This window comes from Trachurus japonicus, chromosome 12 (assembly GCF_045865225.1).
Source record: "Trachurus japonicus isolate A0001 chromosome 12, Traja_1.0".
NCBI classification, from domain to species: domain Eukaryota; kingdom Metazoa; phylum Chordata; class Actinopteri; order Carangiformes; family Carangidae; genus Trachurus; species Trachurus japonicus.
In genome coordinates this window covers 25,988,914-26,016,477 of record NC_140918.1, presented here as the reverse complement: position 1 = coordinate 26,016,477, position 27,564 = coordinate 25,988,914, and the positions used below count along the sequence as shown (strand labels likewise).

The 27,564-nt window shown below is 44.0% G+C and overlaps 2 protein-coding genes across 4 annotated transcripts in view; both read right to left on the bottom strand.

Annotated features, from left to right (window-relative positions):
• The window catches only part of ehmt1b (euchromatic histone-lysine N-methyltransferase 1b), a 30,292-nt gene extending 3,441 nt beyond the window's left edge, over window positions 1-26,851 (bottom strand). The window contains exons 1-23 of one of the 3 annotated variants that reach the window (XM_085793989.1): window positions 26,798-26,851; window positions 15,632-15,719; window positions 15,000-15,541; window positions 13,946-14,186; window positions 13,692-13,828; window positions 12,243-12,398; window positions 12,034-12,105; window positions 11,767-11,869; window positions 10,623-10,763; window positions 8,661-8,929; window positions 7,632-7,864; window positions 7,326-7,541; window positions 7,164-7,246; window positions 6,908-7,014; window positions 6,633-6,755; window positions 6,275-6,376; window positions 4,313-4,417; window positions 4,059-4,213; window positions 3,062-3,232; window positions 2,764-2,908; window positions 2,589-2,666; window positions 2,251-2,366; window positions 1,443-1,529 (exon numbers count right to left, since the gene is read on the bottom strand). In XM_085793989.1, the coding sequence (XP_085650115.1) occupies window positions 1,443-1,529; window positions 2,251-2,366; window positions 2,589-2,666; window positions 2,764-2,908; window positions 3,062-3,232; window positions 4,059-4,213; window positions 4,313-4,417; window positions 6,275-6,376; window positions 6,633-6,755; window positions 6,908-7,014; window positions 7,164-7,246; window positions 7,326-7,541; window positions 7,632-7,864; window positions 8,661-8,929; window positions 10,623-10,763; window positions 11,767-11,869; window positions 12,034-12,105; window positions 12,243-12,398; window positions 13,692-13,828; window positions 13,946-14,186; window positions 15,000-15,541; window positions 15,632-15,719; window positions 26,798-26,818 (3,491 nt within the window). In that variant the 5' untranslated portion in view covers window positions 26,819-26,851. Of the gene's footprint in view, window positions 1-1,442; window positions 1,530-2,250; window positions 2,367-2,588; window positions 2,667-2,763; window positions 2,909-3,061; window positions 3,233-4,058; window positions 4,214-4,312; window positions 4,418-6,274; window positions 6,377-6,632; window positions 6,756-6,907; window positions 7,015-7,163; window positions 7,247-7,325; window positions 7,542-7,631; window positions 7,865-8,660; window positions 8,930-10,622; window positions 10,764-11,766; window positions 11,870-12,033; window positions 12,106-12,242; window positions 12,399-13,691; window positions 13,851-13,945; window positions 14,187-14,999; window positions 15,542-15,631; window positions 15,720-19,059; window positions 19,270-26,797 lie in introns of those variants that run through there. The other 2 variants (XM_085793988.1, XM_085793987.1) reach the window with 2 other exon arrangements.
• Window positions 1-27,564, bottom strand: part of ccnb1 (cyclin B1) — a 203,046-nt gene that overhangs the window by 10,264 nt on the left and 165,218 nt on the right. The window lies entirely within an intron of this gene.

Sequence of the window (27,564 nt, the reverse complement as noted above, 5' to 3'; positions counted from 1 at the left end):
ATCACAGTGCTGATTGTGCGTCTGATTCCTGATGTAAGGTGGAGTATTCACAGCTACACGGAGCCACACAGATCCAACATCAGTGAGCTCCACTGTTAAACTGGCTGACATGTTGGTTCATGACTATGAAGTCACACTGTGGTTTATTTAAAGTCAGACCAGCATGCGCCATGCGCTGTCCTGCTGCTGTAATAAAACACAGTGATACTGCAACATCGGAGGAAACGGTCAAACAAACTCACTATTCACTCCTCTGTAAGTGATATTTGCTCAAAACGACAGTGTCCAGCTGTTTAAAGAGTTTACTGAGAGTTATCTTGAAATAAAAACATTATGTTTGGACTGATTAGTAATATTTACATCTTCAGTAAGAAGCAATAGGGTGAGAGTAACAGACAGAGGTTGGAAAGTTCTGACATGAAAACACCTTTGGTTTGAACCCTGACCCAACCCTAACCCTAATTTGAATGTAGTGAATATTATAAAAATAAAGAATAGCTTGAAGCTTAAAGTTACTTTACTTTCTTTGTCAGAACATACAAGTAAAGGGGCGCAGTGGGTAGAGCAGGCGCTCCATATGTAGAGGCTACAGTCCTCGCTGCAGTTGGCCCCGGTTCGAATCCTGCATCGTGCTGCCCTTTACTGCATGTCATTCCCCCTCTCTCTGGCTCATGACCCCATTCTGACAAATTTCTGGCGACCCCGTCAATCAAGATGCACCAGCTCAGATATTTTTATATGCTGCATTTTATTAGAGAAAGTGAAAGTATAGAATACAGTTGTTTAGGATTGTGTGTGGTGTTTTTATTACTGGACATTTCAGGCGACCCCATTTGAATTCCAGGCGACCCCACATGGGGTCCCGACCCCAAGGTTGAAAAACACTGCTCTAAACTGTACTATCAGATGAAGGCAAAAATGCCCCAAAAATATACTTTAAAAAAAGCATACACATAAAGATGAAAATAGGCAGCAGACAGTGAGGAGCTTGCAGCCACAACATTTAGTGAACAGTTTCTAAAGACGACTGTTACTCAACAGGTTTTTGAAATGGTGCGCTCAGAATCCGAAGTGTCACAACTTTCTAGAAAAGCTGTTGAAAAGCGTCACAATACTTGAGCGGGAGAGTGAGTGACACCACAGTGAAACACATCGGAGACACCGACAAGCACCTCTGAGCAGGACTCGTCTGCGGCGCTCACACTCTTGAGCTGTTACCATCTGGCAGGAGCTCCAGACGCCGTGTGTGAGAGGAGCAGAGAGAAGTGACAAAATATCTACTCCAGGTCGACCCACGTTAAAAACACTCACAGTTCTGCAAGTAAACAAACTGTTTTCTCCTAGGACCTAGAAACTGCTGAGAAATATGAACTGACTGAATCCTGGGACAAAAAGAGTTAACTGCAAGTATAAACAGTGTTTTATTTGTGAACAGGACTTACTCGCATATAAAGCTCCCCTGTGGTATGTCCTGCAGGCTGCGCACACCCCAGCCCTTCGTACTGGTCCTGAAGAGCTGAAGCCTGGTGCTGGAAGATCAACACACAACAACTTTAACTTGTAGGTAATGACAGTTTCTCAAGGCACTTTTGGGGCTGACACTGATATCTTTTTCTTTCTCATATTAACTGAAAGGGATACTTCACCCAAAGTCGATAATTCACCAATCATCTACTCACCGTCATGCCAAGGAAAGGTTTGGAGAACTTTTAGAGTTATCAAAATGCTTTTGGAGTTCCAGGGGGCCGTCCGGCTGGAAAGGGATTTTCATATAATGGTGGCGGATAGAGTTCACTTTTGAATCATCCAAAACACACACTATGAAACATCCAAATACCTCCATACTGCTCGTCCGTACTGACCCAAGTGTCCTGAAGCTGCCACATGAAAAAAATAATTTGATCTCTGCTTTTAGCCTCATTGTAGCAGTAGCTGGCAGTGGAGATGTTCATGTTTGTGCGCATGATTTGCTGCGAGATGTTCGTTCGTCATTGTAAACCATTGGATGTATGATGTAAACACAGAAGAACATCTCGCAGCAAATCTTGCGCAGCCACTGGGAGCTACTACAACAAAATGGCAAAAAACGGAGATCAAATAATTTTTTCCCGAACAACTTTTTCATGTTGTCAAAAGCGTTTCGATGACTCCAAAAGTTCTCTGAACCCTTCCTTGGCATGACGGTGAGTAGAAAATTGGTGAATTATTGATTTTGGGTGAAGTATCCCTTTAATAATAAAGTTTGAATACCTGAGTCCGTTCTGTACGACCCGGTTCTTGCAGGTTCTCCAACAGGAACATGCATGGTTGCACTCAAAGATGAGAGGAGGCTCCTCACGGCAGAATTCAGGGAGGAGACGACCGGTCTGAACATGACAAAGAAGAACGTGTAAGTCCTAAGTCATGATTCATTAATATACCGTACACTACTACCACTGTGTGTGAACCCCCTGCTCACACACACATTCGCTCTGGTGCTGTTTTTCATGCTTCGGTCCCTTAGCTCCAGTGGGTTCTTACTTCACTGAGGTATCCACATACTTTCAGGTTTATCTCTTTGCTACGGATGCATAGTGATTTGTTCTCACCTTGTCGTACCAACAGCGCAGACTGAGCTGTCCACACATGCAGATGCTTGCTGAACAATCTTCTTTACAGACACAGTACTGTGAGACAGAAAAAAAAACAAAGATGGTCACTCCACACCGTCAAACGTTTGTCTGTTTTCTCTCTGAGCGGCTGATGAAACCGCTTCACACTGACCTGTAGGTGTGTGATGTTTCTGTCGATGTTCATGGGGGAGGTGACGCAGTTCTCAGAGATGTACTTGTAGTTGTCTGGGTAAGATTCACTGTCAACCGAGTTGACGCAGGGGATGGGAACTCTCTCCTGGCCCAGAGCGATGTCACTGTAAACGGAGGAGACGCGCAGGTTAGAGGCTGTCACGGCTTCCCAAGTCAGGAGGAAAAAAAATGACTGTGTTTTTCCATTTTGATAAGACTTTAAGTCACGGATGAGTGAAACTGGCCGCCCACTGTCATCCTGTACTATGTCAGTCAACCTGTGAAGGATTTTTTCCTCTGCTTGACTGAGCCTGGAGTTCTTGGCGTCCCTCTCCCTGCGGTTGGCCTGCAGAACCGCCCAGGCCTTTGAGTTGTGGCTGCAGCAGTCTGGAGGAGTTTCTCCCTCACGGTTCTTCAGGAACACGTCTGCTCCCCGAGACAGGAAGAGCCTGACGAGCCAAAGAACACATTTACTGACCGGCAGACCAACAGGCAGCCTGTTACAACATTTTTTTTGTTTTTTTGTTATTAAACTTTTTATTTGAAGAAAAATAGGTTATACATGTTGCTCTTTGTATACACGCCATTAAGTCTTATCATCCAAGCAGATAATGAAAGAAAAATAGATAAATAGTTATTAATAAATAAATAAATAAAAAGAAAGACAAATTCACATCATTACAAAAGCACCCACACTCTCTCCTATCACAGTCCTCCTGTACAGGTATACTTGTATCTGAACTGATAGGCAACTTAAGGATCCAAAAAATTAGAAATGATAATGATAACTAGAAAAATAAAAATGTAATTAAAAAAATGTAAATAAACAGTAGTAAATAAAAATAATCAATAACAGCTGTTTGTCTGCCCCATATGCACCTTCCTTTATCCATAACCTCTCCTGCAAACAGTATCTGAGAGTGGGGTGATAATAACTGTGACGACAAGAACAACAACACAAATAATATTCATTATAAATCAAATAAAGATAGTTTGCTGCATACATGTAAAACTCTGACTGAGAACAGTATAATTACTGAAACAAAGAAAGAAAACAGAAGCAGATGAGTGGAGTCAAAAACTAGGGGGTTTTATCAGATTCTCCAGTAACTTTAAAACTTATCCTGTTCAAGCCTAAGAATGAATATTAGTTTCTCCATTATGAACCACTTTGATCCAGTCCCAACATTTTCAATTATTCTTTTGATTCAGACCTGACAGAGCAACTCATTTCAATTCATTTAATCATTGATTTTCATGGTGCTGCAGACTCACGTGATACAGTCCAGGCGATTCTCTCGAGCGGCGATGTGTAGAGGAGAGTCTCCGTGGATGTTGACCACCTGCAGGTCACAGTGAGCGTTGAGGAGCAGCTCGGCGATCTCCACGCTGCCAGAGAACGCTGCCCAGTGGAGGCAGATGTTCTCCTCCTGAAGAAAAGGAAACAACACAAACCGACAGTTACACTATGCCTAATTCTTCTGTACCGCAGGTTCAACACATGGGGGGGAACAGATGTGTCAGCCGACCTTGTCCCTGATGTTGATGTCGGCTCCTTTGGACAGAAGCAGCTTCACCTGGTCCACATGTTTGTACTCTGTGGCCCAGATCATGGCGGTCCAGCCTCCGTCATCCTGAGGGAAAACAACGAGCAGCAGAGTGAAGTTATAAAAAACAACTCCTACAAACTCCTCTTTGATAAATACTTTTAAAACAAAGGTTCATCTAAGGAGAGAATGTGTCATTTCATCACATCACAGGTCACAGAGGAGCAGTAGGGTCAGACATTTAAAACAAAGAGGGTTCATTCAGTACAGCCTGACTACATCTTATTTATGTGCAACAGGAGTGAGTGACTGACACCTCCTCTGCAACGACAGAGAGCCAAGTGAGAGAAACAACTCCACCGACACCAGCTGACTACATGGAAGAGTTTTCATTATTTCATAAATGTGTTTCAGTGCTGGGCTTTCATCACCGACACATACAGACTGTGTAGAAAAACAAACAAGGGAGAGTCATAGATAGTTGTTTTCACACACCTCCTGCTGCTGATTCTGAGGGATGGTTGTGAATACTCTGCTCACATCAGCTGTTGAGAATTTCTCTGACAACAAGGTGATGTAACCATGGATAAGTCTGTACAATCTGTATCAGCTGTGGTTTGTTCTGTAAATCTCCCCGTTTAAGGCCCAGAGCTGAAACACTGGAGAGAAGAGCACCACTCCTCCTAGTTCATTTGCGTTGCTTCTTTAATCTGATATGTTTAAATGGAATTGCACAAACCACCCAGGTTAGTTTTGCTTATTAAGGAGTCACTCTTTAGTCATCTTCCTTCACTTCTATCAGTTTGGTCTCATCTTTGTTCACAATCTTTGTTTTGATAGTGAGGAACAAACGTAAACACATGTGCATGTGAAGCAGCTTCCTGGGGGGGGGGGGGGTTACACTTCTTCAAATCTCACTTAAACAGAAACTCTGAGGCTTTCAAACCTACGATCTTTTTTCTGGAAGCTCCCATCAAAACACTTGAACTCAGGTTGAACTGCATGTGTGAAATGACTAATTAGAGTCACTGCACCTCTGACAGTTAGCATATCCTAGCTTAGCATAAACACAAAATAGTTAAAAGTTAAAAATAAATACATAATTAAAAAAAACAGCTACCAGCATCTCTTCGTTCACTAATAACATGTTGTATCTTTTTCTTTAATCCTTTAATCTGCATACAGAATAAAACAGAATAACATCAGAGCTGGTTCTTTTCTCTCAGGGTGCTCTGACTTCCTGGTGCCTCTAGATGTGGTTATAGTGTCTCTGTGAGTCTCACGACCACGCTGCAAAGTGGTTCTGTATTTTACCCCTTTGATGGGAAAAGCAAGAACTGACTAACTTATTCAAATTCAATCAGCTGTATAGTTATGTTGCATGTGATTGTATCTATGTATGCTTTTAATGTGTTTGAAGCAAGAGCCAGGAGTGGGGGGCCTGCCTTTAAGTTGTAAGATGAGCGTTTTATTTTTATCAATGTTATATTTTATTTTAATTTTTTTAGATTTTTTTTCTTCGTCCCATCTATCTGTTTCTCCTTATTATTTTCTTAAACAGGCTATTAAGTTGTTTATGCCATATCTGTGACATTTGAAATGTTTGTAAAGATATGTAAAAAAAACAAATAAAAATTTGAATGACAAAAAAAATAAAATTCAATCAGCCGTGCCGTCATCAGCCCGACAGTCAAATGTCAAGAAGAGAATAATCCTGAGACTTTAATAAGAATCACATGTTTACAACGACCTGAATGGACACTGGTAAATGTCTATGACGAAAAAGTTTGACATGTGATCAGTCAGAGGAGACAGTAATTTGACAAATGTATTTAATGCTATTGGGTAATGACTATTAGATTACACTAATTACCACTGATTTAAATAATTGTAAATTATACTGAAATGTATTTTCATCTGAAATGACTGAGAAATCACACTAACCTGACAGTTTATGTTGATCAGTCCTGTGGACAGAAGGTGCTCAACAATGTTGTAATGTCCAGACTTGGCTGCTAGGTGGAGACACGTGAACCCTTCAACATCCTGAGAGGAGGAGAGAGTTGAGTTATTGATGGTTTCTACAGACTAGTAGTCAAACATCTCACAGAAATATAAATATATAAATATGTTTTCTCAATTTTTTTTTCTTTTATTCCAAACAAACAGGAAACAACATAATGATTCTTAACTTTTAAGATCCGTGAGCTGCCAAAATAACTCAGAGGTTAAATTACATTGAGATTTGACTTCGGCTGCTGAGAAAACATCTCAGACCTGATGAGACTTGTTGGGGGTTTACCTTGTGCGAGGCGCTGGCTCCGGCCCTCAGCAGGTACAGTACCGCCTCCATGTGGTTGTTCTCACAGGCCTCCATCAGCGGCGTCCGCTGGTCTTCATCACACATGTCCAAGTTTGCACCGGCCTGAGGCAGGACACATCAGACAGGGAGGTTACTGAGGTCCATCAGGTCAACTTGTGTCATATTTTTTGGCTCTTTTCATTTTAAAACCTGATTTTTCTTTGTGCTCTGCCCTGTCGTTGCTCCATGTGGTAACAAAGTAAAAAGAGTTGTACCTGTACGAGCATGTGGCAGATGTCTTTGTGTCCTCCCTCAGCTGCAGCGTGGAGCGGTGTACGTTTGTTCTGGGATTCCATCTTAAAGTTTGGGTCGATGCCATCCACTGGAAGGTAAATGGAGAAGGAAATGATTTGATTAAAGCTCTAATACAAGTTGGATAAAAACGGAGGGAAGATGCCTGTTCTACAATGAACCATGTAGCTGTAGAAACATTTATAGTATTTATAAATGGCCCTGGTGGGGTTAACATACCCAGCATGAGCAGGACCCTCTTGAGTTCTCCCTGTTTGGCTGAGAGGTAAAGTTGCTTTGGATGAAAACGCAGCTTCTTGGGTCTGAAAAGAACAGAAATATAAGTTCACTTTAATTGTCCAGATATTTGGTTGTTTAAAAAAAAATTCAGTTTGCGCTTACTTCTCTGTGTCGAGAGCGACCAGGATGCTCTCCAGAGTTTCTCTGGGTGGTCCTTGAGTAGCTGTTGGTGAAGCCGTTGTTCCCATACTGGCCTGGAGTGTCGCGGTCCTGGACGACCCAGGAACAGCAGAAGCGTCGAGTCCGTGTGAAGAACGAACAGAGAGCGAGCTGTCGGCCCGGCCGCTGGCCTCGGCCCCGACGGCCAGACGAGAAGAGCTGGAAAGCAAACATCGTTAATCTTTAGGGCTTGTTATTTTATTTATTTTATCCCGTCTAAAAAAAAGGCTCTGGGGGAGACTGGTTTACCTGCCGGTGGTGGTGTCTGCTCTGCCCTCAGGGGCTCCAGGTGTGGCGGGTCCGTGTGCCAGCGCAGCCGGCACAGTGGAGGTGGTGTCGGCCTTGGCGATGGTGACCTCCTTGGCCTTGCTGGCCTCCTCTCCGCAGTGGGGGCAGAAGCTCTGACCTTTCAGCACCGAGGCACAGGCGCGATGGAAACGGTGAGAGATGCTGACGTCCGGTTGGCACTCCATGAAGGTCCCCTTCACAATCATAAACACACGGCCTCAGTGAGACACATAGACAGCTGTGTTTATGTTAACTGTGAGAAGTCAGGTCGGGCCGGGGAACCAAAAAAAACACCTTTACATCTGCTGTAATACCCTGATTTCTACGAGGTTGGGTCTAAAAACTCAGAGGTATGATTTTATTACCAATGTGGACTGAAACCCTCAGATTTGAACAATCAACATACATTTGTGACTGTTTTCTGCCTGAGATGCAGTATACCAGTAAAAAAAATCTTGTTTTGTTATATGTGTGGTAAATGAGGAAAGATGACCACACAATAAGCTCTATTTTATTTTACCCTCAGCTCTCCACACTTTTTGAAGAAAGCATTGTTGTATATGCAACAAGGTGGTTGCTTGACTCTTCAAACTCTTCTTTCTCTTTCTCTTCTCTTGTTTCAGTCCAGAAACATTTGATTTGACATTCTTTAACTTGTCTGGTTCTAGTGTAACATTTCCTGATCCTCAGCAGGAACAGTAACATCATCACCTGGCATTTTATTGACCCCGAACAGGAAACAAACCAAGACTTTAGAGGTTATGTGTGTCAGAACACTAAAGGTCACAGAGAAAGTTTCCAGGTCTGAGTCAAACTGGATTTGCCTCTAAGTATTTTACGGTTGTGTGTCACTTGGATTAGTCCAACCAGGGTAAAAAAGACATACTGTGTGGAGTTGTGTATAAAGTGGGAACCTCCCAGTTAACACAACACTCGAGAGCTTTCCTGTGAGGCCTGATCACAGGACACCGCTCCAGTGACTGTACTCACAGCCCTGCAGAAGAAGCCGCAGCCGGGGCAGCACTGGTGCTTCACCATGCCGTTGCGGTGGTCCTCGCACAGGACCAGCAGCTGGACCGAGTTGGAGGGGCGCATCATTTCGTGTTTCAGCACGGCGCCCTGGCATCGGGTCAGCTGTCCGTCGACGCTCTCCGTGGCCATGCACTTCCTGTCGGCCAGGATGAGGATCTCTCGACTCTTGGGCGTCTCCATGCGGCAGCTGCAGAGAGGAAGCTCCTGAGCCTCCTCCACCACCGACCCTGAAACGTGTGTAGAGAAGCTGCCTGTAAGTCTGGCTGCAAGTTAAATTAATTTAGTTTTAAGTTATTATATTGTAAGAAGTATGTTTAGTTATCATTATTAGAATTAAGTGACTCAATTCAGTCTTTGCTAAATCAGCTGACTCAATGATCTAGATAACAGTTAAAGGGATAGTTCAACATTTTGGCAAATTGGCCCATTGCCATAATCCCTATAGTCATAGCAGTAGGTTCGTTACCTTTAATTGTCGGTGCTAGCTATTTTTAGAACGGCGGAGCAGAGCTGCTCAGAGCTACGCTATGAAGGCTAATGGGATTTCTTGGTTTCCCTCATCAAATTCATCAAATACACAATCCAACAACTCCAAATACTATAATAATAACGGAGCGTTACAAGACAGAGTTGTTTTTTGAGGTAAATTCATGCAAAACCGCTGATGCGCGTTCCTGTCGGGGGCAGTTTTTCGGCAAGCAGACTCTGTATTTGCCTCTAACAACTCTGTCTTGTAACATTCCATTATTATCTCATATCGTGGCAAATGTGCAGGTCACAACCAAGAAATCCCATTAGCCTTCATAGCGTAGCTCTGAGCAGCTCGCGGCTCTGCTCCGCCGTTCTAAAAATAGCTTGCACCGATAATTAAAAGGTAACGAACCTACTCCTAAAACTATTTTTTTATAATTTGCCAAAATGTTGAACTATCCCTCTAAGCTGCAAATTGACAAAACCTCAGAGACAGTGCCAGTATGACTTTTTTGGAGCAACACTAAATCGATATAAGCCTGTGGAATATGAACACAAAAATACATGTTTCATTCATTTAACTAACAGCTGAGTTTTAGTCTGCCAATACTGACAACTTACAACGCTCTACAGTACCAACATGTGTAGAATGATACCAAAAAAACACTGAGATACCCAATGTGACTGATCATTGCCTGCACTGAGTGGAAGAGCTGTGATATTGGGGAAAAACTCATTTATATCTTTACTTGAAATATTCAAATATGTTGTTTGAATCAGCGACAGTGTATATGACGAACTGGATACTTTGGGGACACCCACCAGAGAATCTGACCTGGGTTTACAATGAAAGTAGTCAAACAAACATTTTCAGCAGACTTATTTAATTTCACACAGACAAAAACTTTCCCTCAGAATACTTTAAAAGAGTTAATTACAGTATATACAGTGCACATATCAACCTGGTTTCACATCTGTTGTTTCCTCAGTGACTGTACCGGGTCTGGTGTCATATAGAAACTAACTAGAGCCTGTGACAGGGGTTTACAAAGGTGATGTCATCTTCCTGTGCCACAGCCACAACACATTAATAAATTAATAAATTAACTAACAGACATATAGCATGTCAACTATTTATATGACAAACATTAAGTGCTCTTAGCAACCACTGTACAGTTTCCATGTCAATAATGTAGAAGTCACTGGTTGGTTAGAGAAAAGTGCCCACTGGCCTGTGAAGACTTTATCTGCTTCTTTTGGGAGCAGTCTTTATTCTAGGTGAAGTATCTGACCTGAGCTACAGGACAGAGTGACCCTGCTTTAACCACTAACATTATGCAAATTGTCGTCAACATGGAAATGTTAAATTCAAATGCAAAAGGGTAAGAAGACATTCATTTGTCACTCTGGTGGGTAAAAAGAGAGTTTCCTCTTTTCTTCTGCGCTCACCTTTGGTGGTTTGTGTGGGGGGCATTGGGTCTTGGGGCTTGTTGAGGTTGACAGGCGCAGGGGGGAGGACCTGTGTGTACTCCTTCCTCTCACCCACCAGGGCCTGGGCTGAGGCCTGAGGCTGGACCACCTCCTCCAGGTCTGAGGGGAACAAGAGAGAGAGAGAAGAGTCATTAGATACTTCGCTGTTCAAACTGAGGGATGATGCAAGAGAAAAGATGCTCTAAGACACTATGACATGTCCGACAAAGGAAGCAACACAACACCATGTGAGGTACTGGAACTGGATTTTAGTGTCTGAGTTGAGAGAAAGGTCTGATGATGGCACGGAGAATAAAGTTCTTAGGATAGGACCGAGAAGGAGTCGTATCTTCTTAATATCATGTTTTACATAAAGTGAAGGAATAGTTTCAGACACTGACAGATGCCTCTTGAGGTTTTGTAAAGTTTATAGTGATAAAAAGTTTAAAATTAAAGTGTTAATTAGACTTTTCCACATAATTCTTAATGGACCTGAATTTGTCTAACTTGCAACGATCGAAATACGGTGAGCAAAAGTACGTAGAGTTCTTGTGTCATTAGGGCTTCACTGTGCTAAACTTTCAGACCTAATGCAGTTCAGAGGTTATGTTATTTTCGGTATAATATAAAACCTACTGGGTCCTGACACCAGCTCTGTGGCTTGACATCAGGATTTAAAGAGGAACTGTGCAAGATTTTGACCTTAATTAAACAGCTTTGGAGTAATTGTGATGGTTAAATGACTTAATAGTTTTTACAACATGCACTCCGACACTGTAGGGGGAGCTCCGTAGAGAAAAAAGCGACCAAAACAGCGAAAAAGCGACTTGCATAGTTCCACTTTAATAAAAAAAAAGAAAAAAAAGAACACAGTTTGAAACGTGTGTTTTGAAGATCTGAACCCTCAGATCTGAAAGAAAAACAAAAAATCACTTCCTCTTTTAACTTCTTCAAACAGACAAACATGTTCAGTGTCAACAACACACACCTGTTGACTGTGAGCAATGAGAGAACCCTTTCAGTGTTGACTGATAAACTATTGTTGCTGAACACAGAGGTAATTCCCTCCTGACAGCTGGGATGTGGACCAGAGGTGAGCAGCTGGATGACTCTACACTCTCACCTTTGGTCTTTATCCTCCTCTTCCGTTTCCTGGACGGCCTGAGCCATGCGCTGTCTCCTTTTGTTTTCTTCTTCAGCTTCTTCTTCAGACCGGACTCTGTGCTCTGAGACAGACAGGCCGAGTTCATTCACAGAGTTCATTTAATTACAACGAGAGATCATTTAACTGCTGTCACTTCTCACTGTCTTCTGTCAAAAAGGAGGTGAAATGAGCTCTAGCGCTCTGACATAGTTAGGTGGAGTAATGATAGTGAGTAGCGGGTTGTACCATGTCGGACTCTGTGCCTTCCTCCTCTCCCTCTTCTTCTCCTGACTCTTCAGAGTCCTGCTCATCTCCCACCTCCACCACAGAAACAAAAAAAAACAAACACTCAACACTGCAACTGACGAATCATAAAAGCGCCACATTTCACACAGGATAGAAATCACCACATTGTCAGTTTGGGACAGTGTGAAAGAAACGTGTCATGTTCCAACCTGAGAGATGGACTCGGACGTCGCCTCCTGCGCAGCACCGACAGGTTCCTCTGCTGGCTGCTGTCCTTCCTCTTCCTCAGACTCCACCTCCTCTGACTCTTCCTCCTCAGATGCATTTTCTACCTTCTCCCCATTTATGTTTGCTACTTCTTTAGCCTGTGAGGTAAGAAAGGAACCGAGATGTTCACTGCAATTTCTAAAGGTCATATTATATCTCATACTTAACTGATGCTAGACATCACATGGTTTCCTGTGATGAGATCCTGAGATCATAAGATCAGTTCCCGATTTAAATCTCAACAGTTTTCTTTACAGAGTGCTTTGAATATTTATAAAGTAAAAAAAAAAAGTTCACCACTGATTTAGCACTGCACTTCCATGTTACTGTTGAACTGATGAACAGTTCTATATTCACTCATTCATCAGTCAGTCGGCTCGGGGGGGGGGGGGGTCAAAAGGGGCTGGAGCTGGTCCTAGTCAGGGGTCCTACACCCTGGACCAGATCACCAGTCAGTCACGCTCACATTCACACCTATGGACAATGTAGAGTTACTGTCTTGGAGGAAACCTACAGAGACTCGAGCAGATTGGCAAACTCCGGGCTACGAGGCGACAGCGCTGACCACTGCACCGCCATTATCTTAAAATATCAAAATCAACGTGGCAGAGCCTGAAACATCATCTTTTTAATGAAGAGCCGACTGTGAAACTAGTCGTGGCTGATGAAGCCTCAAGCAGAGATAAGGAGCAGACTACAGAGGTGCAGTCGGCTCTCTTGTCTCTAACCATATCCAATTTTTATTTTAGCACAGAGCACACAGCTCCCTCCGGATCCATGAAAGACTCTTTATAGCTGTTTTCATATATTCTGCTCAAACAGACTTTGATGTGAAGTGACGTGAGTGAGGCTAAAGTATGAGGCCAACACGGAAGTACCAACGCATGCACTTCTTTGAATGACCACTAGAGTCTGCCTCCAACACTGAGTCAGTCCCCACAGACTGCCATGTTACCTGACAACAGAAATAAACATGTTTAAAGCCTGCTGCAAACAACAGGTTTGGTCTCTATGACTGCTTTCGTCCTTCATAACAACTGCACAGTGGGTGGGTTTTAATACACCTCGCTCGTTTAAAATGTATAAAGCCTACAGGTTCAAAGTTCTGGATAAATGCATGCCATATTGTTGCCACAGGCCAGCATGCACTGAAGTCTCGGCTCCACTCACGCCCTCCCTCTTTGCCAATTTTTGCATTAGCTGGGAGTTTATACTGGCATCAGGTTCTGGCAAGATGGCAACAGTGGTGCTGCCCACCCTGAGCTCCACAACACTGTCTTTCCCTGTTAGGAGATCCACTATTAAATGTATATTATATAAAGTTTTGTCACCAAGTGGCCACATGAAGCTTTGTGTTTAGTGTTGTTGATAGTGATGAGTGGAGCAGAGACCTGTTGGCTCTTGGCAGACTGCTGTAGTTCCTTAAACATTTCAAGCACAGTTCTCTGCTTAAGCACTTTGGTTTTCTTCTTGGGGACCAGGCTGTATGTTCCCATCCTCCTCTTCTTCTTACGCGACGACAGCGCTCCTGTGGAAGAGCCAAACAACACGTTTACACATATGAGTGCAGATCATGCTCTGAAATCTGAGAATTAAAGTCAGTTTGTTTTTTTACAGTGGGTCAAAGTTTTGTTACGTGTCTGACCTAGTTGGAACTTGTTTAGGGCTGGAGTAGGAGTCGAAGTAGCTGAAGGAGCTGGAGTTGGCAGAGGTGCTGGTGAAGCGGATGACGCAGTTTGTGCTGAAGCTGGCGTGTCTGGTGGACTCTGAGGTAGATGGTTCTGGGAAGAGGACTGCTGCGTGGAGTTCTGCGCATCAGGCGCAACGTGAGTCTCCACTTTCTCCATTTTGGCACTTTTTGCTTCTCTTAATTCCCTGTTAATAAGCTGCAGATGACAAGAACCGAAAGCTTTGAGGATGAAGTGTCAGTCTACACATTTCTGCTGAAGCTCACTGTTTAATTTTTCCACAAAACACCCAGATTTTGATTTTAAAGAAGAGAGCAGTTAAACTTATTTTTAGACAAATCAGTGACATGCAAATAGCCATTAAAAAAAAAAAAATCCAATGTCATGTGATGTAAAGGAACACAGGCCATGATGCAGAACAACAGTTTGATTGTTTTGCATGTGATTTTACATATATTTGCCTCATCTGTACGGCCACATGTACATGGACACAGACTTTTCTAATTGTTTGGGTTTCTTAGCTCCAAAGAAAGCTTAGTTAAAAATACAAATAAAATATTTACAACACAGGACACAATAACACTTGCAATAAGACAATAATTTGTTTCCATCTATGTGCCACTGCCTAGTTCAACATGACAGATCTCTTCCATAAAGAGATGGTTTCCCCCAGGTTGGTGTGGAAGAACCTGAACCCCATCCAGCAGCTTTGGGATGAACTGCACTGCTAAGTGCTGGGCCTCACTAATGCTGTTGTGACTGAATGGGATCAAACTACTAATGTAATCTTGTGTCAAGTCTTCTTACAGGAGCTGAGGCCGTTACATAAGCATCACATGTGGGTGCACTGCATGTCCCCCTACTGTGTTTGGATGTCCACATACTTTTGTCATGTGTACAGATATCCAAACAATCTTTCTTATCATCTTGTGGTGATAGTTCAGTGATACCACTAAAAGGCAATCAGAGTAAAGGGAGCAGAAAACACTAATGAGGTCCTAATGAGTTTACCTTCTGTGCCGGGCTGACAGCAGGTCTGGACATGGTCTTGCGTGCTCTGTGTATCGTGACGGGCGCTGGAGCCGGTGCAGGAGACGGGGCTGTGCCATTTTTAGTGTCTGATATACCCTGTCCCGACGTAGTCCCTGTACTGGGGTCAGTCCTTAACGCGCCAGAAGGCTGCGCGCACCCCGATGCCGAGGAGGCGGGGAGGGGTTTGACCACATGTCCCCCTGCTGATGTGCCCGAAGGCAACCAGTTAGTCCTGGGGGGGGAAACCCCCAAACCTGGCATGGCTGCAGAGCTGCCCTCAAGCTGCTGCTGCTGCTGCTGCTGCTTTGTGAGGATGAATCCATTACTTCCGGTGACAGAACCGTGCGGCGGCTCCATGTCTGGTAAACCATTTTCATTCACCAACAGTAAAGTCTTGTTGCTGCTCGTGGTGGATCCGTGTGTGGGGCTCTTGAGCCGGGTGTTGTCACATTCGGTGCCGTTGAGCATGGCCTCTGCTGCGGGGGAAGAGGCCAGTCTGGCTGCTACGTCTTTGTCTCCGTCTGTGGAACCAAAACCAAAGAGATTATTCAAAAAGTACAATGTCAGTTCCATAAACAACAAAATCATTTGGGGTTTGCTTTGACTACTACCTGGTGTATCTCCATTGCTTGCCGGATCGAGGCTCTCCTTCTTTGCAGATGCACCCTTATCCGCACTGCCCTTGGCTAGACCAGCCGGCTGATGAAAAAACACCACAAACGTCAGGGGAAATCAGATTTAGAGCCGTTATTAACATGAATTAACTTGCGGATAGCTTTTCCATTGAAATGCTTCATGTCAAATATCTAAAACCGAAAAGGCTGATCATAACTCAATAATCAAAACCACAGAGATTCCACTTACAATTATCAACGCTGAAACAATTACTCAAGTAGAATCATTAATTATCTGACAATTTTTGTCGTCAGTCAGTGCTTTCAGTCACTGCTCGATGTGAGGAGCTGCTGTCTTTCTCAGTTTTACTTCTTTGTATCCGAATAAAGCAAGCAAGAGAAGCAAAGCCTCACAATCTGAGAAGCTACAGGCAGACGGTGTTTGGACAAAGAATTGATATTCTAACAAAATTGATGATCATTCATTTTCTGGCAACTGACGAACCAATTCTCATCTTACGAGGCAAGGAAAACCCCTCTTTGCTTGTCCTTCTGAGCGAAGCAGTCAAAGATTACAGAGTGAGCTGAGAGAAAGGAGGCTGACCTCCGTGAACTTTGATTGTCTGTCTTCTCTCTTTACCAAAAGGAGCAGCAGATCCCTGCCGCAGCTTCAAAAGAGAAATTTCAAACCACCCACGGATCGTCCTTACACAGGAGGGAGGCAGCTGAAGAGGCAACACCAGGAAATGTTAAAAAAAAAACTGCCGACCACAAGCCTCATGCTCACTCTGGGAGAATGGGCCCAAAGGAAACAGAAGAGGTCTGGGAGAAAAAAACAAAAACATGATGAATCCTACTTTTGCTTTCTTTTCTGGGTCCAACTTTTTGCCATCCCCTTTTGTTCCAAGGCCTTTCAACCTCTGTGGATCAAATGTTGAAGGGAAGTGGGGGTTACCCCCTGAAGAGCAGCAGAGCTAGCACGCTCCTCGGCCTCCAACACCCAGCACACTCAGAGTACAAGCACAAACAGATGGGACAGAGATTCTCATGGTAAAAGGCAGGTACCGAGTTTGACTGTCCCCCAGAAAGCAGAGGAAACACTGCTCCTCCACACTTCTCCAATCATAAAGACTGCTTTAGGCACAGAGAGCTTCACTTTAACAAACAAGTTAAACTCTCCTCTCCAAAAGGCTGACAATCAAATCCTCAGATTTAACAGAGCATGAGTCCTGAAGCCTGCAAACACAACCCAGACCCCAACCCAAAGAGCCTTTCCTCCAATCACGTGCTGCCGAGTCCCTGAGCAGGACGAGGACGTGCACCTTGTCAAACAGCAGCGAGGTCAGGACCAAGAGCAGGTCTGACTGTGAGCACCAGGAACTGAGGGTGTCTCGCAAAGAACATCTAGTCTGGGACAATCAATGTGATGTGTGATCTCAAGGAGGTGAAGGTGGTGAGCACATGCCAGGGGGGTGAGGAAGGAGGAGAAGAAGAATCCTTTAGTTCCTTCGTTTTCATGGATTGAGGAAAAAGCCAGTTACAAAAAACCAGCACACCAGCCTCATCCCTCCCCCTAGTGGCGGAAAGTGGAACCTACAACCTGGAGACAGAAAGGAGAGGGGGGGAAGGGAGGCACAGAAGGCTGTCTGCAGATCTCCGCCATTTCGCAACCAGATTGTTTACTGACAGAACGCGGCCATTGCAGCAGTTTTCCACTAGATGGGGAAGGTAGGGGTTTGGAGGCTGGTGGATGGATGTGGCTGCTGCTGAGAGAAGCTCCAAATAAGAAGCTAAAGGCTTTGAATACTGATCAGGAACCTTAAGTGACACATTAATAAAAAAAAAAATTTGAATGTTAGTGTGGACCAAAGCTTCAGCCATGACTGCAGGATTAAAGCTCCAGTGGTTCACATGCTACAGTCCAGATTGGACCTTTTTTTGTTTTGTGGAAAACCAATTAGCCTTTTAATTATTAGAAATAAATAATTTGTATAATATAGCTGATATTCCTAAAGCTGTAAAATATTCCATCGGATCAACCATCCACTGCCCCTACGGCATAAAGAGACGCTGGTATATGAGATGGCCTGGACGTTGGTAGTGATGTGGCCTATCTTTAGATCTCAGAGGCCTGAATACAAGTCAACACAAAGCACAAACACATCACACAAACAGCTGTCACACTGTGAGTGAGAAGCATAAGATCGTCAACTGCCCGCCCGGTGAGATGAGATGAAGCGACTACGTACAGAAATGAGAGCCTGAGAGAACAAAGGCATGATGGGACGCATTCCTGATCTCTGAAGCACTGCTTTTTTTTTTCCTTTTAATTTTTGCGCATTGTCTCTTTAAAAAAAGGAAGCTTGTGAACTCTCCACTACAGGCTGTTTGTCCAGGCCGCTGCGCTTCGTCGGATTGTTTGGTTTGTATCTTTTCGAGAGGCCTACAGAGGTGAAACTGTCGGTTATCTCACGAGGAGAAGAAAAAAGGCAAAAGATTAAAGTGAAAATGAAGCTGAAAAAGCGCACGGTTGTCTCCAAACTGCCTACAATCACAACCTCACGTTTGACAAATGTGGGGCTTCCTGGTGGCCTAACAACATGACACAACATGATCATGCAATCACAACAACGTTAGCCCAGGATGCCATCCTTCCTCTCCCACTCATTTCCTGCCATTTCTCTATTGTCCATGCTCCAAATAAAGAAATACCCAACAATAAAAATTTTTTTTTTTTAGTACATAATCTCATACCATGTTCAGGAACATGCAAATGAGAGCTGCTGAGGACCTGTGGAGGCTCACACTGCTGCCTCACATTCAAGCTCCAGATTAAAAAGCAGTCACTGGCACTGCAGCCTTTTGCTCCAGTATATTCCTGATGCATCCGGTCCCCAGGATCATCATTATGTACCAACCATGAGGGGGCACACGCACACGCTGAGAGGAGGGAGGAAAGACCAGGTAAAGAAAAAGGGAGCGTAACGGTCTTGCTGTTAGGGTGGTTTCCAGATGTTCAGGAGGTCAGGTTTCCATCCTGCCATAATGAGAGTGACATCATATTTCCTGTGCTGATTACTCTAAATACAGCAGTCATCCTAATCCATGACACCACGCTCACATCTCTCTCAGACACAAGCAAACAAACCTCTGCTCCTCGAGCACAAGTCCTCGAATTTCAGGGATCAAGAGCAAATCGGCTGCTGTGTTGAGAGAGAAGCACATCTTACAAACTGAGAAAGCATCTCAATGAGAAGACAGCCAGAGAGTTCAAATCTAAACTAACTTTTAGAAAACATAACATGTCCAAAATGAGCTGAGAAGTAAAGACTACACATCTCCTCAGACCATTCAAACCCAACCAGAGGTGAAGAGTAGAAAGCTAACATGTCTCTTCTCTTGTGTGCCTCCAGGAAGCATCATACCTGCTTTCTTCTCATGGCCTCCATTGAGAAGAAGAAGGCGTCAGAGAGGGCGTGTGTGTTTGAGAGAGAGATAGAGAGATAGAGAGAGGGAGGGAGGGAAGGGAAGGGGGGAGAGAGAGAGCGAGAGAATGTGTCGAACAGATTGTTCCTCTTTTCCTTTTCTTTCCCCGCATGCACATTCACCTCGCCGGTCATGTGACCTGGTGGCTCCCTCTGTCGGCCCTCTTCTTCAGAGGGTCTCCACAGAGCATGCTCAGTCTGCTCAGACAGAAGCACCACTCGCTTCTCTCTGAGCCTGAAGACCTCAAAGCCACCGAAGACATCCACCATGCAAACTGCTGCAGGACCGCACAGACTAGTACTAACTGTATTTACATTTACACATTCACACCTCGTGTTGTGACTTCTGTCGAGTACATTTCCACTCAGCCATTTCCTCTGTTGCTTGACATTGCCAATTCCACTGCTGTTTTGTTTCTGTCTATTTTTATTGTTGTTGTTGTGCTCTGTTCCTTTTTCAATGCAAAGCGAAAAAACATGAGAATAAAAGCTTCGTATCAAGTGTGCATGCTGCAGGCTGCAGCACCTGGGGAGGGAATAGCAGTATTAAAGTGGAGGGATAAAGGGCCCAGAGGGGGAAAATCAGACGGCGCTGAGGAGCCTGAAGGCCCCGAACGTTTTTCCACCGTGGACATCAGGCCACGTCCAAACCTCTCAACAGGAGAGTCTTTTGTACCCGCTGAGCTTTGAGCCAGTGAAGGCAGTAAAACACAACACTGCCAGGCCATGCAACACATATTAAGTCAGAGAAGTGAAGGAGCGAGGGGGGGGAAGAGCCTGAGACAAAGCTCCAACAGCAACAACCACCACAAAAGGACCAGAACAGATAACCTGAAGCATGTGGCTGCAAACAGAGTGGGAATAAGCACACAATAACACAACTTTACTGAGACTTTGTATTGTTGTCAGCGCTTTGATCCACATGTGGTCTGGTGTGGTTCTGTTCTCATTGGGTCTTCGGTTTATTTTCACAAGATTCCTAATCAGGACCACAATTCTGATGAGTTTTTATTTCCTTTACAGCGGAGACGTGCATTACCAGATCCCAGAAATATTTGCGATGTGTCAAAAGACTGAGCCAGTCTGGCCAACGGTTCTTAAATACAAACAGGTTTCCTACACATTTGAAATTTCCAAATTCCATACTTTTTTCCAGACCCTAATTTCCAGTCTGTAAAAAAAAATCAAATAATTTCCAATATTTGAGTAAATACATGTGTATCATGTAAATAAATGTGTATGCCATTATGTCCAGGGGATTCTAGGTACAATAGCGCATACACAATAATTAACCCAATTAGCCTAAACCAAACCCAGATAAGTGTTAAGATGAATATATTTCCATACAATAGTTTCCATTTTCCATACTTTTTCAGACCTGGAAATGTATAAAATCAAATTCCATACTTTTCCATAGGCTACTTTCCATACATGTGTAGGAACCGTGTACAAATGAGCAAAACATCGTCACAGTCAAAGAGCTGGGATTAGTAAAATGTCTGGCATTTTTGCTTCATTAATGATTTAAATGATTAATTTATGACTGGCGGGGTCGAGTTGTGTCGCTTCCTACGGTGAAATGACTCTTCTCCTCTGGGCCCACCTCAGACACAGAGGAATGCAGATGTAGAGATGTTGGTGGCCTCTCTCGTTTCACTACTAAATGACAAACAACCTTGTCCTGACACATGAGCTCAGGTTGCTCAGCTTTCAGGAGCCAATGCACAAAAAAAAAGGAAGTTCTTCCCTCCGACAAGGCCAGCGGAGCAGGAAAAGTAAAAACTGAAACTGAAAAAGCCACGAGTGTAGGTAAAAGACACGTTGACAATGCGGTCTGGCAGAAATAGTTAATTCATTACCAGCGACGAAACGCCCACAAGACACAAAAGGACACCACCCACGAGCAAAGAACACTTGAACGAGGAGGAGCTGCCCATGACAAGGCCTCTTCCTGTACACAAGAAAACCTGTGTGTGCAACTCTGTAACGTGAAACTCATTTAACCAGAGCATGAAAAACATAGCTGCTTATCTCGGCTTCTGGTTATATATTGCTTTTGAGCTGATTGTACATATTTTAATTCACACAATAAGGAGACAGAGCAGCTGTCTTGTTTAATGGCAAGAAAGTTGAGGCCTTGTCTGGAGCCATGCTAACAGACCTGGACTCTTCAGTGGAGTTTTTTTAGCCACGCTAGCGGCGTGGTTCTAGGAATAGCAGTGTCAGCCTGTTGGTCGGTTACTGTGGCTCAGACTGAAATATCCCAACAACTACTGGACTGATGTCAGGAGTTGCCGTGACGTTGCTTGCCACAGACAGTTAGGTCCTCATGAGGCCCGTTGATTCTGGTGATCCTCTCTGGGGAGGAGGTTGTGTTTTCTGGGCTGGAGTGAAACATCGACTGGATTGACTGCTGTGAAGTTTGGTACACATACTTTATGTTCTCTGACGATGGAGGACTCCTAATGACCCTAACTTCCTCTCACACTGCCATGACGTTGACAGTTTCTCAATCTCAACCACGGATGCCCTGACTGATCGGCCACCATCATTACTGGCCAATTTTGATAAAAACATGCATGACTGGTAGTTGATCATTTACGCTTCTAGTCACCTTCACCTAATGAGTGGTAAAGGGGACACCGTCAATGTAGCCAAGATGATCAGTATTAGTCGTGGATTGGCAGATCTCACTCTTAGATTATCGGTATCCATAGCAAAAAACATTGATCAGAGCGTCCCTCTCTCAGCTAATCTAATAGATGAACTGATATTAATATGATAGAGATATTCAAGTCCCCCACAAGACTGTAATAATGTTAATAATGCCTTGACTTTTAATTGATTGCCATCATTAGGACATTTTTATTTTTCCAATAATGACATCATCATTTTTTCAGCTTTTTACACGGATCAATTCTTAAGTTTCATCTGTTAATGACTTAAAGCAGCTTGTAGAGCTGCATCAATCTGATCTGTGCCTACACAGCACGGGGAATTATGATCAAATCCTTAATCTGTCCTTTCTTACTAAAGACCCATCAAGTTTTGAGCCAAGCCAATAGGATAATAACAGGATTTACAGGGGGCACGTGGATGGTAAGGTGACAACACCCTCACCAGTTTCAGTTTGGATGAGTTTTCACCCACGTCAACATTTACAATTCATCTTAAAACCATTTAACTCCATTTACAACCAGCACACGAGTGCTGCTCTCATTTTCACAGCTGATGGATGCAGGTGGTGTCAGGTGGCTGGAGAAGCCCTGCAGCACATCCTGTACGGTGACGGCACCATCATACACTCTATGTCGGGTTTTTGTTACAATATTTACATTATCAGAAGATTTGGTTAGGAATCTAGCAATGATCATTTCTCTTAATCAAAAAGAAATGTGACGATGGTTGAGATGAAAAGATAAATAACAGGGAAAGACGGTGGGATCTTCTACTGACTGAGTGTGAGCACCACCAGGCCCAACACTCTGAGGGTCAGGGTTATCATCCTGACACAGTGAGATAAGAATAATAAATTACTGATGGACAAACAAATACATGCATAACTAATGTTTAGCTTAATCGGCACATTTACATTGGTGCTTATCTAACAGGTCTAAAAAGCAGATCTCCTTGAAAGTTGTCAATTCAGTCACTACAGAATATCATCAGCTACGTATGTGGTGATCATTTTAACTGGTAATAATCCAACACACATCAAAATCCAACCTGCTGAGAAGTTTACCGAGCAGCTGTTAAATAGAGGACACTTTGTTTGGTTTCTCTTGTGCGGTCCACATGACAAAAGGTAGGTCCCTGCAACAAGTAAAGTGTTTGGTATGTTAGGTCTGTCTGGTAATGAACAGTTGAAAGCTTGAAATTCGAGCTGTAATAAACACTGTAATCTCCAGGGGCTTCTGGCCAAAGTTCCTCAAAGTTTCTACAAGGCAGTTTCTTCAGAGTTCCTCTTGTCTCGGTATTCAGCACAAACTTTTTCAGCAGTTTTGTGGCCACACTCACGACGTATGTCAACTTTTTTTGGGGATCTAACCTCAATTAGAGTCCTTATAAGTATTGGGCATCAGGCAATGAACTAGTTGCACCAGGGTCTAGTTTTAGAGTAGTTAAGCCGGTTTGTGAAACATCCCACACAGGAGGTGAAACAAGTCATACTGCTCCGCCCCTCTTGACTCTGTGCAGCGTCATCATCTCCGTTTCTATCGTTAGTTTTGTAGTTGGGTCATTCTGAGACAAGACTTGTTTTGTTTAAGTTCTTAGCCTATCATGATGTTATCCTGCTGCTCGGCTCTGAGCGCAATGACGCAGTTAAAAAAGAAAAAATGCAGTAATTTGATCAACTTAAATGAGAGCAAGCTCACGGCCTTCTCAAATGAAGAGTCAAAGTTAACATCAAGAAACCAGGAAAAACCCCAACCTTTTACGTTAGCTATAATTTTCACATGCACACGTGAAACGAAGGTGTAATTACATCACAGTTTCTAATCACAGGTACACCTTGTGACTCTGACACCAGTGGGTTGGCTTGTTGGCTCTCTGACTGAGTGTTTGGAGAGGGTTTGACATGAGCTCAGTGGGCGGACAGGTCCAGGACATGGCTGAACCACAGGTTGGACTGTGGGAGATATGCAGCTCCAAAACTGTCTGATTTAAATGTTGCTCCGGTTTTACAACTGGAGGGTGTGTGACTGCATTTCCTGAGAGCCTGAGTGCCACAGTCACTACAGCTGAGCCGGCTCCTGGATGGTCAGTCCCTCCCAACTGTGGGGGCTGCCTGCAATGTCATTTTTTGCTGATCATTATCAGTTTTCATTAAAAATCTATGACCTGCAGTCAGATCACAGTTAATCACCAATCACCAGATCACCAATCACCTAAATACTGGGGCTGAGAGAAGCACTGTGTGCCATGTGGAGTCGCTCCGTTTGCCACCTGGTTCAATTCAAGTGTGTGAGGCTGATATAATGTATGCCATCTGCAAGGCACGCCAACACTGACTGGTAATCAGTCACGGATCGGCCAGTCACACTCAGACATAATTAGTATCAATGGCAAAAATACATGACTGGGTATCCTCATCATTTTGTGATTCTACGTGTTAAACACAAAAGATGTGATTGGTGGTGGGTCCACAATTTATAAGTGTTTAAAGACACCTTGTACAGAGCTGACAGCTGGATAGTATAATATAAGGTATTTACTTTTGTTGTTAGGAAGTTAGAAAATAATAAGTTTACGTTTCCAATATATTTATGTAATGAGCGACGGTACAAGGCCTTTTACATTCTGCAATTATTACTTACATATTGTTTATTACACACAGCTGTTGGCAACATTCTATGGAGACACTGACATGGCATCAGGTCATGTACTATCTGTCATGAGACCAGTATTAGCTATTTCACTTCAACAATGTACTTCACCTTAATGAGCCCAAAGCGCTGCCTGACAGTCACCTGAGCTGCATCTCCTGTCTGAATGAACCCACAAACTGCATGCTGATGGAAACACACACACAGCGAACACTGAGACCAGGAAATTACCCACAATGTGATGTGAGGCAGGAGTCCTGCAGACACCACCTCACCTCAAACTGAAATCGACTTCAAAGATAAGAATTATTGTTATAGTCAATTATTTCATTCAGTGTAATTAACCAATAAGGCTGGTACTGTGCATTTCCTGTTAACATCCATGCTGTTAAGCCACTACGTAGCCAGTAGCTTTGTGTGTGACAATGCAAACTTTGTTCAACCTACAGCTCTATAATAGGAAGTGATGCTTCCCACTTTCAAGCAGTCAAATCAATAATAAAGCCTCAGTAGTTGGCTTGAACCTCTATGCAACGGCTCATTCAACTAAACTGCAGGGTTTGACACTTGTGCACTAGATAGAGAAGAAGCTTTTGTTAGCAACGCACCATCTTTACCGTTCAAAGATGTAGTTAGAAGTAAATACGTGGTTCAGAAGCTAAGGTCCTTTCATGTGAACATGAATGTGAATAATGAGGCAGATGGATGGCCCTAGTGCATATCTTTTCACTTGTGCCAATTGGTGGTCAATATTACTGCAATCAGTGGCTACTTTCATTGTGTGACTTCTGGCAATCTTTAGTCATCATTCCTCCCTTGTCATATATTGATTAGATCAGTTCTTTGGGTGATAAACAGACAAAAATGTGAAAAATTGGCATTTATTGCCAGAGCTCAAAGTACTGAAATTGTTCAATCCTCACATTTGAGAAGCTGGAACTACAGCCTAAAACAACAGGTCAACAATCTTCAAGATAGCTGCTGCAGAATTTTCTGTCAATCACCTCCTTTAGTATCATCAATAAATCCATGTGACGCAAAACCCAAAACAGACATAAAAAACAAATCAACAACCAAAACTTATCTCCACACCATCGACCACCGGGGGGTATTCGGGGTCATTTGGGTGACCTGACCTTTTAAGGCGATCTATTGTATCAATGTGTCAAATGCATCAACATACCACACATGACAAAGTTGTGAGTGCCAATGGAGGCGGCTGCAGAGCTCACAGCTCCGAGCCCAGACACTCACAGACTCACAGCACCGACACAGCGCTGCGCGAGCGACCTCTGCCGAACAACACCGGATCAGATCACTCGGGAGGGAAGAAAAAAAAAAGAAAGCAGAGAAACAAAAGACTGAATCCCTGATACATTTGCACAAGTCTGTGCTGCTGCAGCCGAGCGATCACAGCCAAATCAATCTGATCTTTACTGATGAAACCCCGGCAAAACAATGCAACTGGTCCCAGCCAGCCCCTGGTCTGGTTTACACCGACTGAAAGCCAGCAGCAGTGTTAACAGTAGAGAGCTAAAACAAGACAAGCCTGCACCGGAGGGAAATCATCCCAGATAAAAGTTTAACGTGAACATTTCATCACGGCCAGGGCAATGAAAGCCGGTGCAGGAACTGGCGCCATATGTTTACAGTGGGAGGTTGTAGGCAGCTCTGCCAGTGTTGCCTTCATTTGACTGCATCATTTATCATGAAGCTAACACACTGCACTGCACACAGGAGATAACATTGTGAGCCGAGCAGCCAGTCCTGCTGCCCCCAAATCACACCGAGGCCAGCCCCCTGTCGTTTGAACCAGATGATAACCTCCGAAATGTGTTTTTGTGTCGATTTGTGATTCAAATGTGCACAGTCTGCTAATTAGCGCGGCTGCTAGCGGCTAGCTACACAGCAGTGTGCACATTAGCCGCCAGTGAGCCGGTGACAGGCAGCGCGGCTACAACAGACAATACTGTCGGTGGAAGAAATTTTCGCATGCACATCTATCTGAGGTTTATTTAGGAGCGCTAAAGCTGGACAGAAGCAGGACAGTGACATGAGCCGGGACCATGTATGACTAAACCCCGGCGAGGAGCCCCTAACGCGCCCGCATGGACCATTCATGTTCCGGGGCGCAGCATCTTCCTGCACATTCAGTTGCCCTCCGGTCCAACACAAAAGCAAGAGACTCCAGGCTGGCCGCGGGAAATTCACGACAAACCGGCACCTCCGCGCCGACATTTCGCCCGCTCCCGAGCGGAGTCCGGGCTGCCGGGCCGGAACACATTTTCTACGGCGCAGAAAACAGTATGGAAGTAAAACAAGCTTGGCATAGATTAGACTCACACACTCACCTCGGTCCCTACCGAAGCCATGGTGCCTGGACGTAAACCCCGCCCACCCGCGATTACGTCACACTTATTGATTTGCAGACGGTGTAATACCACACCTGGGAGTGTGATTGTCAATAACAATAATGATAATAACCCTTTGATATTAAAAGCATGCATTTACCATTTATGGATTCAAAGGGAACAACCTGTTCTTTAAACAGACATAGTTGTGTCCTATTAGAGTGAAATCAACCAAACCCACGCTGACTGACAAACCTGAATAGTAGGCCTACAGCTAGTCTGTATAATGAACAAAGTCGTGGAAGAGCATTACATGCCACAACATATGGCCCTAGTATGTGGTTGATAATTGCATAATAATTATAATAGTTCACTGAGTCCATTCCTGAGTCCCTTTCTTTGGCGTAGGTGTTGATGGCAGTGAAGACAAATGATCTCCTGAACATCAGGAGACATTGCTGCTGCTGCTGTTCTCTGACCTGTCCTATAGTGTTGTGGAGGTGGGTGGTTGGTGTTGTCTTTGTCCTGCGTCTGTAGTCCTTACAGTCCAGACTCCTGCTAGTCTCAGCCTCTTTAACCAGTATCTCCCTGTGCTCAGGTCAGACGGCTGCTGCTCCAGCAGCGGCAGACTGCAGCATAAAACAGTTCACTGATCGGCTCTGACTAAGAAAACATGTGCAGCATTTCACTGCAGACGTTAGAGGACCCGAGCTTCCTGAGGAAAAAGAATAGATGGTATCAGTGTTCAGGGAACAGTCTATTTTACC